Below are 14,416 nucleotides of genomic sequence, written 5' to 3'. Positions count from 1 at the left end.
GTAAGATACCCAGAATGAAATTTGACGTAAATTTGATTGTGTGGCAGATGTTGCTGATAACACACTTTGGGTTTGTTTTTACAGCAGTTGACCCAGAACTCATTTTCAGGAAACAGCTTCCTTCGAAATGGTAAAAAAAAAAATGATGAAATGAGGAATTTGAGCGGTTTTATCTGATTGAGAACCTTCCGATGATGAAAGGAGCGTAAGAGGAATCCTTGAAGCCATGTGGTAAAATCGAGAGGCTGAAGAAAATGGAAATGTCCCCATTTCTGTTGGCATGCATTTTCCTGCCCCTCATAAGAGGGCACAGCCTTTTCACCTGTGAGCCAATCACAGTTCCCAGATGTCTGAAAATGGCCTACAACATGACATTCTTCCCGAACCTCATGGGTCATTATGACCAGGGCATCGCTGCTGTGGAAATGAAGGTGAGTGGTTTGCCTGTACCAAAAATTAGTTTATACACGTTTTTTCTTTCTTAAACTCTTAATTTTTATCTTTAAACATAGGTCTTTTTTTTTTTTTCAAGTTTTGTACAAATCATGTTTAAAAGTGCCTTTGAAAATTAATCCCCCACTTGCGGCATATTTTGTGTACATTGGGGCAAGAAGGTTTAGCTCATAGTGAAAGGTGGTTACAGATGATAAAAATATTTTGCTTTCATGAATTTTGTGTGGTTGCTTCTATAAGAACATGAATTTTGATTATTGTTGTTGGTGTTGTTATTTTGGTTTTTCAAGATAGGATTTCTCTGTGTAACCTTGGCTGTCCTGGAATTCTGTAAACCAGGCTGGCCTCAAACTCAGAGGTCCACCTGCCTCTGCCTCCTTTCTGCTGTGATTAAAGGCGTGTGCTGCCACACCTGGCCCCAAATTCTAAATTTTTAATGGTTGACTGAACATATAATCTGTATTGCTTGAGTTAAAAATTGAAGAAACTTGCATGTTTTTTAAAAGTACTTACCAAATTCATTTGGTTTAGTTTTTCCAAAGCAAATAAATTATTGGAACATTGTGGCACCAAAGATGTTTTACTAAAAAGAGACTTTTTCAGGCATAGCATGTATGTTTTCTTCATATGAGATACTCATTAGAAGAAACCCCATTTGTAGGGCAAGGAACAGAGTGACACTAAAGATTGCCTTAGGTGCCTCGGTTACCTGTCTCTGATTTAAAGATATGCAAATGTCCCAGGGAGGTGTGGGAAGAAAGAGCTGCCTGTGGAGACAGGAGCCTGCCCTGCCACTCAGATCTGTTAGCTTGATAAGTTTCATGAAGGAAAAAAAAAAAGAAAAAAGACAAGAGTGTTGGTTTTGTAATCTTTCTCTGGAAAAGCTGAAGGCAGTAAAGGGTTTTCTCTAGGTTGTCTCTGAGATGAAAACCATAGGAATTACTGTGAGATAGGATTTTTTAAACTGACTGTGTTTGCTCTTGCCACTGTGGAGGCCTTCCATTGTCTCCTCGAATAGTTGTCTGACTTCCTCTTTGAAGACTCCTGTTTGCGTAGGACAGTTTTTAAGTACTAAGATAATTTTAAAAGACTTACAAGTTATAGAATTGTAACCCTTCAGGAGTTTCTCCAGACCTGTGCAGAATCTCCTTCCCTTTCATCAGATGGGAGGAGCACTGTGGACTGAGCACAGGGCCTCTCAAATGCAGCAAGTTCTTGCCACTCAGCTACAAACTCAGCCCTGCAAGGCGGTCTTTTGAACACTCAACAAAGGATTCGGGGAGACCTCGATTGATTAATCAGAACCATAACTGTGGTAGTAGGATTACCATCAGACAATAATGACAACATTCATTCCCATTTTCTCTGATGATGATGTTTTATAGTTCATGATTCAGGAAATGTTCTTACAGCATTTTATCTTCATCTGGTTTCCTCTGCATGTAGTAACTGTGCACATGTAGGTTTGAATGCTAACAGTGACCTTAAATTCATAACATTCACACTCAGGTTCCTTCTTGTAGAATGGGAGAAGAGCAGAGGGGCGCAGTGGCACACACCTGTAGTCCCAGCACTCGGGGAGGCAGAGGCAGGTCAATCTCTGAGTTTAAGGCCAGCCTGGTCTACAAAGTGAGTCCAGGACAGGCAAGGCTACACAGAGAAATCCTGTCTCAAAAAACCAAAAAGGCTTTAAAGCAGGAGCAAACAGTTTCTGCTACATGCATATTTTTTTAAAGACAGGTGTTTGTGTTCTACTTTTTAAAAGCTGGGTTTTTTGTTTGTTTGTTTTTTACTTACCTAGCTTCTTTCCCAGGTGGTTTTATGTCTGGACACCATCAACAAGGCTTTTGGTTTTGAGTGCTGGCTTTACCAGGCTCTTGTGTATGATCCTCACATAGCAAGCACTCCTGCTTTGGGGCTCTCCAGGTGTCCTGTTGTATTTCCAGTGAATTAGTTTGAAGATGCAGGCTGAAGAATTGTGTGGCCACTGTGGCAGCCACTTGCTCCTTTCTTGTCTTTTTGCAAAGAGGTTTTATTTTGAGACAGAATCTGGTCTTACTGAGTCTGGTCTTGAACTATCTCTGTAGCCCAAGCAGGCCTTCCCTTTCCTAACCATCGGCAGGGTTGGAGGTGGGTGCCACTAGGGCAGGCTTTCTTTTCTTTTGTAATTAACAGAGTCTGCCTGTGTTTTCCATACTGGCCTGGAACTTGCTATATAGCCAGGGCTGATTTTGAATTCATAATCCTCTTACTTTGGCCATAGAGCTAGGCTTTTCTCTGACTAGCTCATAACTTAAAATAACCCATTAAACTAATTTGCCACATGCCTGGTTACCTGAGCTCAGGCACCATCTTTCCCTAATCTTGCCGACTCAATCTTGTTTGCTTGGCTTTATCCCAGAATCCCTCTGCCTGCCAGATGTTCCACCTATTTCCTGACTCAGCCATAGGCCATAGGTTTTTTAATTGATAGGTGTTGCATCCATAACATCCATACAGTATACAAGAGATTCCTCCTACAGTTGCTAAACTATTTGGGAAGGTTTATGAGGTGTGGCCTTGCTTGGAAGAGCTGTGTCAGTGTGGGTAGGCTTTGATGTTTCAAGAAACTGGCACCTTTTTCAGTGTTTCTTTCTCTGTGCCATCTACTTGTAGATTAACTCTCAGCTAGCCATAATGGTCATGGGCTCCAACCCTCTGAAACCATAAGCCCCAAATAAATTCTTTCTTCTGTAAGTTGCCCTGGTAGTGGTGGGTTTGTTGGTTGGTTGGTTGGTTGGTTGGTTGGTTGGTTGGTTGGTTTTCTTGGTAATGGTGTTTTATCACAGAAAAAAAAAAAAAAAAGTATTTAAGACATTCTTTGAGCCATTTCACCATACTCCGAATGTGAATTAAAAATGAAAGTTATTTCATTATTTTTGAACTATGTTTATGTTCATATGTCTGTTTGAAAGTATTGTATATGAGTGCAGGCCAGTACCCACAGAGACCAGAAGTCATTAGATCCCCTGGAGCTGGAATCATAGACAGTGGACCTGAGTGGGTCCTGGGAACAGAGTTTCCATCCTCTAGAAGAGCAAGCAGGTGTTTTTAACTACTGAGCTGTCTCTTCAGCTCCATCCCTCTCCCACCATATGCATTTGTTGTTTCGGAGGCAGGCTGTCACTATTTGCCTGGCTTTCTCTGGCTGAGAGCTTGTTATGTAGACAAACCCAGCTCCCAGCTCAAGGATCTCTCCCCTCTGTGTCTGGGGTGCTGGGATTAAAGGTGTGGACCACCACACCCTACTCCATAGGAATTTTTTTTAATATTAATTACTGTTTATTAACTTTGTGTCCCAGCTGTATTCCTCTCCCGCATTCCCTCCCAATCCCACTCTCCCTCCTTCATCTCCTCCCTGCCCCTTTCCAAGTCCACTGATAGGGGAGGACCTCCTCCCCTTTCATCTGACCCTAGCTTATCAGGTATCTTCAGGCCTGGCTGCAAAGTCCTCCTCTGTGGCCTAGCAGGGCTGCTCCTCCCTCTGGGGGTGGGGGTCAAAGAGCCAGCCATTGAGTTCATGTCAGAAATAGTCCCTGTTCCCCTTACTAGGGTACCCACTTGGATATTGAACTACCATGGGCTACATCTAAGCAGGGGTTCTAGGTTATATCTGTACATGGTCCTTGATTGGAGATACAGTTTCATAAAAGACCTCTGGGCCCAGATATATTTGGTCCTGTTCTCTCCACATAATACTAACTCTTCTCTCTTTCATATGATTCCCTGCACAGTTATGAGTCTCAGTATCTGCTTTGATACACTGGTAGGTAGAGTCTTTCAGAGGCCCTCTGTGGTAGGCTCCTGTCCTGTTATTTGTTTTCTCCTACATCCAATGTCCATCCCATTTGTGAGAGTTGATCATCTTACCCAGGGTCCTCTTTCTTGTTTATCTTCTTTAGGTGTACAGATTTCAATATGTTTAGCCATACAAATTTTTAAAATCAAATTTATCACAAGTCAAAGGATCTGACAGAAATAAGAGAGAATAAGGGTTTTGTTTTTTTTTTTCCTGCTCATTTTGTATCTAAACATAAGGTCATTTGTGCTGTGAAGAGTTAAGTTTTGACTGAATAGTAACTTGGCTTTGTAAAGAAAAGGATGTTGTACAGTCAGACTCTGCCTGATGGGAAAACAAATGGCACCTGGCTTTCCATTATGTTTCTTTTGTTTTCTGTCTAGAGCATCTTTTCAGAACTCATGAGGTTGATATCCTGTGAGAGGCTGATTTCATACCATAACACTGAGGTTGATCTCGGGAAAATGGAAACAGGAATATTGTATTATTCTTTGTTGAGGTCCAGAGTCATGTATTGTGTTTGGACCAGCATGTGGCCATTCTACTTTTAAACAGTCTAGAGGAAGTAAGCCATAAAACCTTTTCCTTTTTTCACTTGTTTGTATGTACTACTAACGTGTCGATATTCAATAAAAAAAAATAAAAGGAATAGGCAAATGCTGGATCAACAAACCTCTAAAAAATGTTGCTTTTATAGAATGAATCTTTTTAGACATTTACATTTCTGTGCTTTTAGAAGACTCCAGTGGACCCCATCCTGCTATCATTTACCACGCCTCTTCATTCTCAGTTCTTACACCCAAGTCTCTAAAGGAGAATAGATGTTGTGTGTGTTTCAGCTACTTTGTTTTTTAGGGGAAACTATACAAAAGCTATCGTACAAGTAATACAGTAGTCATAGAGGTGAAATACATCCTTCAAAGTCTCCTCAAGTCTCCTCAGTAAGGAGTGAGGAGTAGCATGGCTGCCGGTGTGTAGCCCCACAGCTCACCTTCCTTTGGAATGCTGTGTTGAAAGTACCCTCACTTACTGGGTTTGCAGAGACTGCCTTGTGCACAGGCATAGCTCCTAGCCTGTTCCTTGGTACCCTGCAGTCAGGGATGCTGTTAGCCATACCCTCTGAAGAGCCTGTCCACAAAGGGGCCATGGGAAGCTTGTGCTCATTATTTTATTTCCTTGAGAATGTAGAATGCAGGTAATGGTAAGTTTTGTTTCTCCATTTTGTATGTTTGTAATGTTTTCATTAACACTATTGAACGCATACCTGAATGTATAGTTTTTTTCAGAATTATAGCTTTCCATGTTGGACAGTTGCCTCTATAATATTTTTCCAGTCTTCCAAAGGAAATAAATGTTATAATGCTCTCTGCAAAAAAAAAATATATATATATATATATTTTCAAATAACAAATCTTACATATGGAAATTTTGTGCTTTTTTAATTTTAATTTTTTTTAAAGTCTCACTGTACATTTGTTAAAGAAGCTGACTAGTCTGAGATTGAACACATTGATAAAAGTAAGCAAAAGTGTTTGTAACACATAATCTTAAAGCAGTAATTCTCTACCTGTGGGTCATGACCCCCAGGAGTCAGAGGACCTTTTCACAAGGGTTGCTTAAGACTGTTGGGAATCACAGTTGTTTATATTACAATTCATAACAGAAGCAAAATTACAGTTATAAAATAGCAACAAAAATAATTTTATGGTTGGAGATCACCACAACATGAAGAACTCTATCAGATGGTTGCATCTTAGGAAGGTTGAGAATCACTGTCTTCAGGAATTCAATTTAAGCTAGGCATAGTGGCACACACCTTTAATCCCAGCACAGGGGACAAAGAAGCAGGTAGATTTCTGAGTTGAGCCCAGCTTGGTCTATAAAGTAAGTTCCGAGACAGCCAGGGCTACATAGAGAAACCCTGTCTAAAAAAAACAAAACAACCAACCAACCTAAAGAATTTCCTCTGGACTTTTAGAACCATCTTGACAGTTTGCATTTAGGATGCTGTAGAGTTCATTGCATCTTTCCTCACTAACGTCCACCATATTCTTTTCACAATCTGCAAATTTTTTGATTGTCTCTCAGTTTTCATCATTATCACTAGACAGCAGCTTTCTGTTTTGGTGCCGTTTTAAAGCAGGAAGTGAAGACTTTCCATGTCGTGGGTAAGGAGTGTGTGACCAAGAGCAGAGAGCTTGGTTCTGAACTAAATATGAGATACTTTGCAGACATTTGCCAAGTACCAACAGGATTTAGATCCATGCTTCAGTAAAAGGACAAGTGTTCTTCAGCACAATGGAGACAAGGCCCAGCCAAAATAGGCTACACGACCTCTGCTTAGCCTCACCCTTTATGTTTTTCTAAAAGAAAAAAAAATCAAACATCTTCCTTTTTTAAAGATTGATTTTAAGTTTTATTTATTTGTTTTGTGGTATGGATGCTTTGTGTACATGTGTGCCTGTGCACCACATCAGTGTCTGGTGCTCTTGGATCTTAGGAGTTACAGATGGTTATAAGCCAGCACGTAGGTGCTGGCAATTAAAGTTGGGTTCCTGGAAGAGCCAGTGCTCTTCACTGCTGAGCCATTTCTCCAGCCCCATCAAACACCTCTTCCTCAGTATCTCAGTTAAAATTCTAGCCCACACTTCTCAGTACTTCTGCATACCACCAACCCCAGGCCCATGTGATGGTTTCTCCCATTCTCACTGTACTGTGGGGAGCTACAGGTCCTTTTCTTGTATACTTCACTGAGACTAGCTGGTCCCCATCCACTCAACAAAATACTTGAGTGTAGACCAGTACAAGAGACACCATCCACTCACTGGGCAACAGTAATGGAGCAGACAGACCTCTCTGCTTCTAGGGAATTTACAGTCTCATCAAGGAAATATTGTTGCTGTTTTACTATTTTCTAGTTGTTGTCTTACTATTTTTTATTATAGTTTTCAGCAAAGGTTGATATTCCTAGATTGCCTTTTTCCCACAGCTGCTTATTAAACAAAACCAAATACACATTTATACCCATTTTAATATTATTTTGCTTAAATCAAGGAGAATTCAAGCCCAGGCTCCAAGGAAACAAGGTATACCTGAGACCCTCATGTAGGGGGAGTCTGCTTGGAAGAACTACAGTTTCCTGGAGGGCAGATGCTGACTGGAAGGTATCCAGGGTCTGAACCTGCCATCACAGAGCCACAGAGCCCACGTGGATGTGGTGCTGTAAGGGCTGAGCAGTGTGTGCTGCCCTGGTTTAGGCACTGTGACCTCGGCTACGGTAGCCAGGTCAGATTACTGAATTAAGGTGTTTCTTCCTGCCACTATGATCCCTTCATTCCAAAGCCTAACAATCAAATGTTGAAATAACTAGGAAAAAGAAAGCCTGATTGGTACCCACAGAGTGGATATTTAGTCTACATGGTTAAGAGCTTCCTCTGCATTGGAAACATTTGGCTTGCATCACACACAACAAAGACATTGGATATTATAGGCTCATTTTGGAAAAATGTTCTCACATACTGCTTTTCTAGATTCCTAATTACAAGTTCTTCCATCTTCCTCTTTAAAATAAATATGTGAGTCTATCAAGACTGAGTGGGATACCTGTGACCCACATGGAGAAGGAGAAGACAAACTCAAAAGCTGTCCTCTGGCCTCCACAGACATGCCACGGCATATGTGTCTCTCTCTCACACAGACACACACACTAAATTTAAAACAGATTGTCTTTCAAAAAAATCCCTATCTGGTTATGCCATTAGCTGTATTCTGTGAGTGTAATTTCTTACTGAGACATCTTTCTACTGATAATATGGATAAGAGTTAATAGTTAGAATTCTGTTTCATAGGGCTATCTCTGAATAAAGCTAACACCATATAGTAGTTTACTCTTGGCTGGGCCGGCTTGTGTAAACCAGTTCAAAGGGAACACTCCACGAAGCCGCCAGTGCTGCTGTTACTTGTTTGCTCTATGGTGCTGGTGCTTGAATTCAGGGCTGTGGGTGTGTCAGACAAGCTGTCAAAATTTGAGCCCCACCCCAGTCCTGTTTTTAGGAAGAAAGAGTGATGTGGCAGAAGTAGACATCCTAAGGCCGTGAACAGTGTGCTTACACTGCGGCCCCGTGTGCTTACAACATGCTTAGCCGCTTAAGGGTGGAATGCTGTTGGCCACACTGACACCACAGGTAGCTGAGTTTGAACGCCCAGCTCAGGTGTGACTTAGCGTGATGAGCTAGATATTTAAATTCTCTAGATATCCCATTGTTCTCTTCAGTCCCTATTAGGAGCTAGTAACAAAACTAAGGTGAAAAGTGCCTTTAACTCAGTAGAATCAAACATTTATTTGCTCTTCTGTCTTACCAAGGATCTTGAGTAGAGGTCTCTGGCCTCGTCAGTTTTACATCTTGAGTATGATGGACTAGCCTGACATCTATGTCATGCGATGTGGTTCAGCATCTCTGGCAGGGCACAGAGCTGAAGAGAGCTGACTTTCGTTAAGGCACTGGTTCTCACCTGAAGGGTTATCAAATAGGTCTCTGGCCCCAACCCCAGTTCCCAAATCAGTAGATGGGCTGGAGAATCTGCAGTTCTAGGAAGTCCATAGCAGGTGCTGGTGCTATTGATCTAGGGACTACTCTTTGAGAATGCCTTTCTCTGGCAAGTTAGCCCAGATGCGCCACTGGCATTTCTGGGTGCACTGAAGAGGAGTCCTGGCCAGGTTAGAACTGGATGCCAGTGCCATGGCTGTACTGATTTGTTGCACTAAGGAAACTACATCTGAAAAAGTACCTTAACCATGTGATTGGAGTTGCATATGACAACTGAGAACTCATCTAGTTTTGCTAGAATGCTAAAATGGGCAAGTCGTACTAGTACTAGTTTTGATGGTGTCAGTAATCTCAGAAAGCCCTACATTATTGATTTGTTTTTAGATTTTCTATCATAATAGAGAAAAGACCTCTTTTTTTTTTTTTTCAAGGTCAGTTATTTTATGTATGAGTGCTTTGCTGCATGTACACCTGTTGCCAGAAGAGGGCATCAGATCCCTTTATAGATAGCCATAAGCCACCATGTGAGTGCTAGGAATTGAACTCAGGACCTGTGGAAGAGCAGCCAGTACTCTTAACTGCTGAGCCATCTCTCCAGCCCCAAGAAAAGACCTCTTAATAGTTTGTGTTTGGCTTTTCCTCCCATGATAATGTTTGTAGAAAACCAATAAGGTGATTGCATTTTGCTAGATACAGCTATTTCTGGCATACATGAAGAGATTTGAGAGATGACAGTAGATTTGGGGTCCCTTGTCAAAAGTCCATTTGCCATCTGTCCTCCCAAAAGCCTGTTTCTGAAGCTAACACACCAAATCTAGACTTGCTGAGAAACAAGCCCATAACAGTATATAAAATTGTGGTTTTGTTTTTCTTTTTCTTTTTCTCTGGACCCTCAGAAGTAAATCTCAACAGTGTCTTGCAACTAATTTTTGCTTTTTGTTTTCAGATTTTATTTTGATTTGACCCTCACAGATCATAGTAAGGTACACAACCAGAATGGACTTCTTGGTTGATGGATATAGAACCAAAAGCTATTAACTTTCTTCTTACAGAGTAAAACTTTCCAAGGATGATCTTGCCTCGAAGGCTGTGGGTTTAGAGTGCTGCAGCAAACCACATCCTCACTTCAGAATTCTGGGTCCCACTGCTTCCTAGTCAGTGTCACTAGATGATTTATGTGAAAGAAAAACACATCAAGCTGATAGAATTTGACAACCTGCAGGACCAAACTGTGTATCTGGTTTTCAGCTTCTTATGATCTCGGTCTCTTTTAAGTCTTGTTTCACTTCATATGAATCAAGAAATGAAGAATGCTAACCATTCTATTCTTTAACTACAGTTTCTTAGGTTCCGTACTTCACACCGCCATCTTTGTGCTCTTCATTCTGTTTTTCAGTTCCCTGGTGGCAGCTACTCAGCTCATCTCCTCTTGTCTCTCCTTTCCTGGACACGTCTTCCTCAGGTGACTCAGGACCCAGGAGTCTTCAAGATTAGTTCAGCGTGTCATTTGTGTGCCACATGCTGCCACATCTCATCTCTAGACGATGACAAGATGCTTACTGCTCTTGGTCTCAGTTAGGCCAGAACTCAATTCCAGAAGCTTTTGTTTTTTCTGTTTACTGAAATCACTTACCATCTATTGTTTGTGGAATTTCCAAACTAGTCAGTCTTTTTGGCCAATTTAAGCTTTAAAAAAAAAAAAAGTGTAGCTGTAGCTTGAACAGCTTGTAGACTCCATGACAAGGTTAGGGAATCAGATTCAGATCATATGGAGGGAAAAGGGAGCCCGAACATAGATAAGATCATGCCAGAGGATGTCTGTAGCCCATGCCAGCCCTTCGGCACTGCAGCGATGGTTGTCCACTGCAGCGCTCACCTAATCAGATCTCTCTTGCCCACTCTCTTCCCGAGGATTGTGTGCCTAAATCATCCAGATGGCCAGGCCTGTGAGTTTATTGCCATAGTGCCTCCCGCTACCCTCCTTAGCTTCTCAAAGGGAAGCTTCCCTACTTTTGAGATTTCCAAAATAGACCTGTTAGCATTCAGTGCAAGACAGAGTTGCCTACCAGGATTATTTTGTTATTGTGGAGTTCTGCTCTACTACTGAGGTCTCTGTTTCTTTCTGCATAAACTCTTTGAGTTATCATGAATGTCTTTAGAGGTCATCTAGGAATCTTCTCGCATTTCATTTCTCTCATTTCACCCTGAGAATACTCTGAGACCCAGAGACAGAAAACCATCTGTTTAAAGTGATACCAGTAGTTAAACAGTACTTAGGATTTAGTTGAAATTAAACTACTGGTAGTATATCAGTAAAAAGATTTTATAAAATAGTCCAGTATTCTTGTATCATTATCTGTTAGTCTTATTTTAGCTGCTTTTGTTTTTGTTTATCAGAACAGAATAGAGGTGTGAATTCCCTTTGCCCTCCCCCTCCCTTTCCTTGTCTTCTGCCAGCACTAAGAACAGCTCTGTCTAGGGTTTCTGTTGAGGACTAACCTTTAAAGGAACCTACTTTTCATTTCTCTGAGGATTAAAACTGCAGTTAAGGGGGCTGGAGAGATGGCTCAGTGGCACTAATGCACTTCCAAAGGACCTGGGTTCAATTCCCAGCAACCACATGGCAGCTTACAACTGTCTGCAACTCCAGTCCCATGTATTCTGACACCTTCATGCCAAGGCACAGAAAATTAAATTAAATAAATTAAATAATTATATATTTAAAAAACTGCAGTTAACAGGACTATTTTAGTCATTATGTCATGCCAGACCCTCAAAGGTGTTGTTGATACTTTGTGCTGTGTGAATTTCTTTGAGAATTCAATAGAAAAAAAGAATGCATGAGTGAGATCCTGAAGACAGGATTGCTGAGAGTTGATTTATTCAACAAGTAGGAGAAACAGCAGACTAAAGACACCATGGAGTTTGAGTATTTCCTCAACAGAAGTTACATGGCACTTCCTATGCAATTACTCTTAATTATATCATGGAGTTCAAAGTATAAAACTGAAGGACATGAGAAATATCACTGGTCAGGTTTATAGTCTTTGCATCTAAAGGTTTGGTTTCCAGATACGGAGTTTGAACATTCTGTGGAAAAAACATTGATTCTAACAAATTTGTACTTCAAAAGATTGGAGAAACATTCTCATCCTGTTGATGTTTTCGAATGACTGCTGAGTTGAGTTCAGCAGTAGCTGACTTACTGTTTGAAGTAGTGCTTGTTGCTGAGTTATTTGTTCCAAAATTACCTATGCTTTAGGAGGTGTGTACATTGTTTAGAGTGGTTTTTGGTGTGTGACCTGTGAGTTTCTGTTGTTTACAGCCTGAGGGACATTCTTTCATGTAGATTGCCAGTCCTCTTCTGATACATCCCCCTCCCCCACCCTTGTTGACTGGAGGGATTTTTTTCTTATTTTGTGGTTTGAGAGTGATTTTCAGTAAGAACTGGGGTAAGGAGTCAAGAGGACAGACTGAGGTCATGTGGGCTATGGTCTCCTGCTTCCTACGCAAGGGCTCTGAACCGCTTAGAGCCTGCAAGGTTGTCTCACAGGATGACTGTGGTGTCGGAAAAAGCTTGCTGTAAGTATTAATAATAGGATGTTTATAATATAGTAAATATTGATAGTATTATAAGATTTATAATTAACAGCTGAGGGTATTGCTAGCAGTAGCAGTAAGTCTAGAATAAGAACATGTAGATTATAATCTAGCATAGATTTTGGAATTTGTAAAATGTTTCCCAGTAAGAAATCACCACAGTTTCTCCTAATGATCTGACGGCCCCTAGCTCAGGGGTCTGTGGCGGTGAGGTGCTCTGAGGTCACTGTAGTGAAGGAAACCAGAAGCGTCTCAGCAGGGATGGTTCCTTCTGAGCCAGAGCAGTTGTGCCTTTATTTGTTTAATGTATCAAGCTCCTTTGTAACGCCCCACTTGACCCGCTCTTGGCTAGATGAGGTGTACACCGATGTTTTGAGAATAACTGACTCAAAGGTCCTTTCAGGCCTCCAAGACTAGGTCCTTTGTTAGTCTGAAACAATTTGAAAGTTGATGGCCCTTTTGGATCTGACCCAAAGACATGTTTTCTTTGTCCTGCACAGTATTTTGAATGTATAAATTAAAGTGCCAAGGTTCAAGATTGGGGAGATTTCTCACCTAAAATTGAGGTTTTCTTTTTGTGTATACAAAATTGATGTGTCTGACAAGTCTGTGCTTGTACCTCCAAGCAAATGTGTGCTGGCTTTAGGTGGCTGCTGCTGTTGGCCACTTTCCCTATCTCACATACCTTTACTGAGGAGCTTGGCCTTCAGACGTAGTTTCCATTTCTAGTGTCTGATTTATTCCCTTTTCTGTATATAAGTATTAGTGTTGCTGTAGTAGGCAAACTATTGTGTCAGAGCCCTCTAGAGGAATAGAACCCGTAGAATATGTATTGAGAGTAGATATATTAGGTTGCCTTACATGTGGACTGGGTAGTCCAACGGTGGCTAGCCTGATGCTGGAGTGGCTGAGTGACAGGTAGCTGCTCAGTATACCACAACTTGCCATATTTGTCCTGGAAGAACTTGTAGACCAAAGTGCATATGTGACTTTCATCTTACCATTGAACTGAACATCGGATTTTAAATACTGGCCATCAGCTTACTGTAGCAGTTGTAAAGTGATTTCTCTGTTAGACCCAATATGGTACGCTTGCGTTCTTTTTACTGAAGGGTCTGGTTATCTGACACTTGAAGGACCCCTACAGGATTCATAAAGGCTGTAAGTTCTTTTACCTGTGCTCAGCTAGGTTGGACTATTCGGGGCCTTCTGTGGAAGGGTTGCTGGGCGCTAATGGAGACAGAGTGTCCTGGCTGTTATTGATTGTGTTTTTATGCTGGCATCTGGGATGAGAAAGATTTGTAGTTTTAGGTGCTGATATCTTGTCTTTCTTGTTCCTTGGTTTCTCTTTCCTCTCTGTGGTGGCTGTGTGTTGCCTGGTAGGAAATTCTTCTGGATTATAGGATCCAGGTGAATGTGTTTCTGCTTATCAGGAGCTGAGCCTTCGGGGAAGGGTTGGGTGAGGGGTCTCCCAAGATTGAGGAAAGCAGGGTGTTCCACCAGGATCTGTTAAGTAGTCCCTGGGTATGGGGTGAGGAAGGAGAGGCCACAGCAGAATGTTTGCTAAAGTGCTGGGAATGAGACTAGGTTAGGCTTTGAGGAATGGAAGGAGAGGTGAAGATCTGCAGTTGTTGGCTTACTTGCTTCTTTAGCAGCAGTTGTGGGGGAGAGTGGAACAAAACAAGGAGTTGTGGGAAAGGATTTTGCAGGGGGTGTTCTGGTGTTCTGGAGATGGGTGCAGGAGCAGGGAGGCTGCTGCAGATGTTCTGCTGTAGAGCTGGGATGAGAGCAGGGGCAGGCGGGTGTCTGGACTTGGAGGAGCAGAGGGAGAGGTGAAGATCTGCAGTTAGCCGCTTCCCTGCCCATTGCGGCCTGTGGGTTCCCAGGGAGTGCCTGCTGCACTTGGGGGCTGGGATACAGCAATGTGTGGGGCAGAGGGGTCATGAGGGGAAGATCGATCGATCGTTGGTTCTACTCA

The 14,416-nt window shown here is 41.8% G+C and overlaps 1 protein-coding gene across 3 annotated transcripts in view; it reads left to right on the top strand.

The window, feature by feature from the left end:
* The window catches only part of Fzd6 (frizzled class receptor 6), a 32,751-nt gene that overhangs the window by 777 nt on the left and 17,558 nt on the right, over positions 1-14,416 (top strand). For all 3 annotated transcript variants that reach the window (XM_055626572.1, XM_055626573.1, XM_055626575.1), the window contains exon 2: positions 85-431. In XM_055626572.1, the coding sequence (XP_055482547.1) occupies positions 255-431 (177 nt within the window). In that variant the 5' untranslated portion in view covers positions 85-254. The remainder of the gene's footprint in view (positions 1-84; positions 432-14,416) is intronic.

This window comes from Psammomys obesus, unplaced genomic scaffold (assembly GCF_907164565.1).
Source record: "Psammomys obesus unplaced genomic scaffold, mPsaObe1.curated_primary_1811, whole genome shotgun sequence".
Lineage (NCBI taxonomy): Eukaryota > Metazoa > Chordata > Mammalia > Rodentia > Muridae > Psammomys > Psammomys obesus.
Note: the sequence above shows the minus strand (reverse complement) of the source record. Positions and strands in the feature narration are given on the sequence as shown.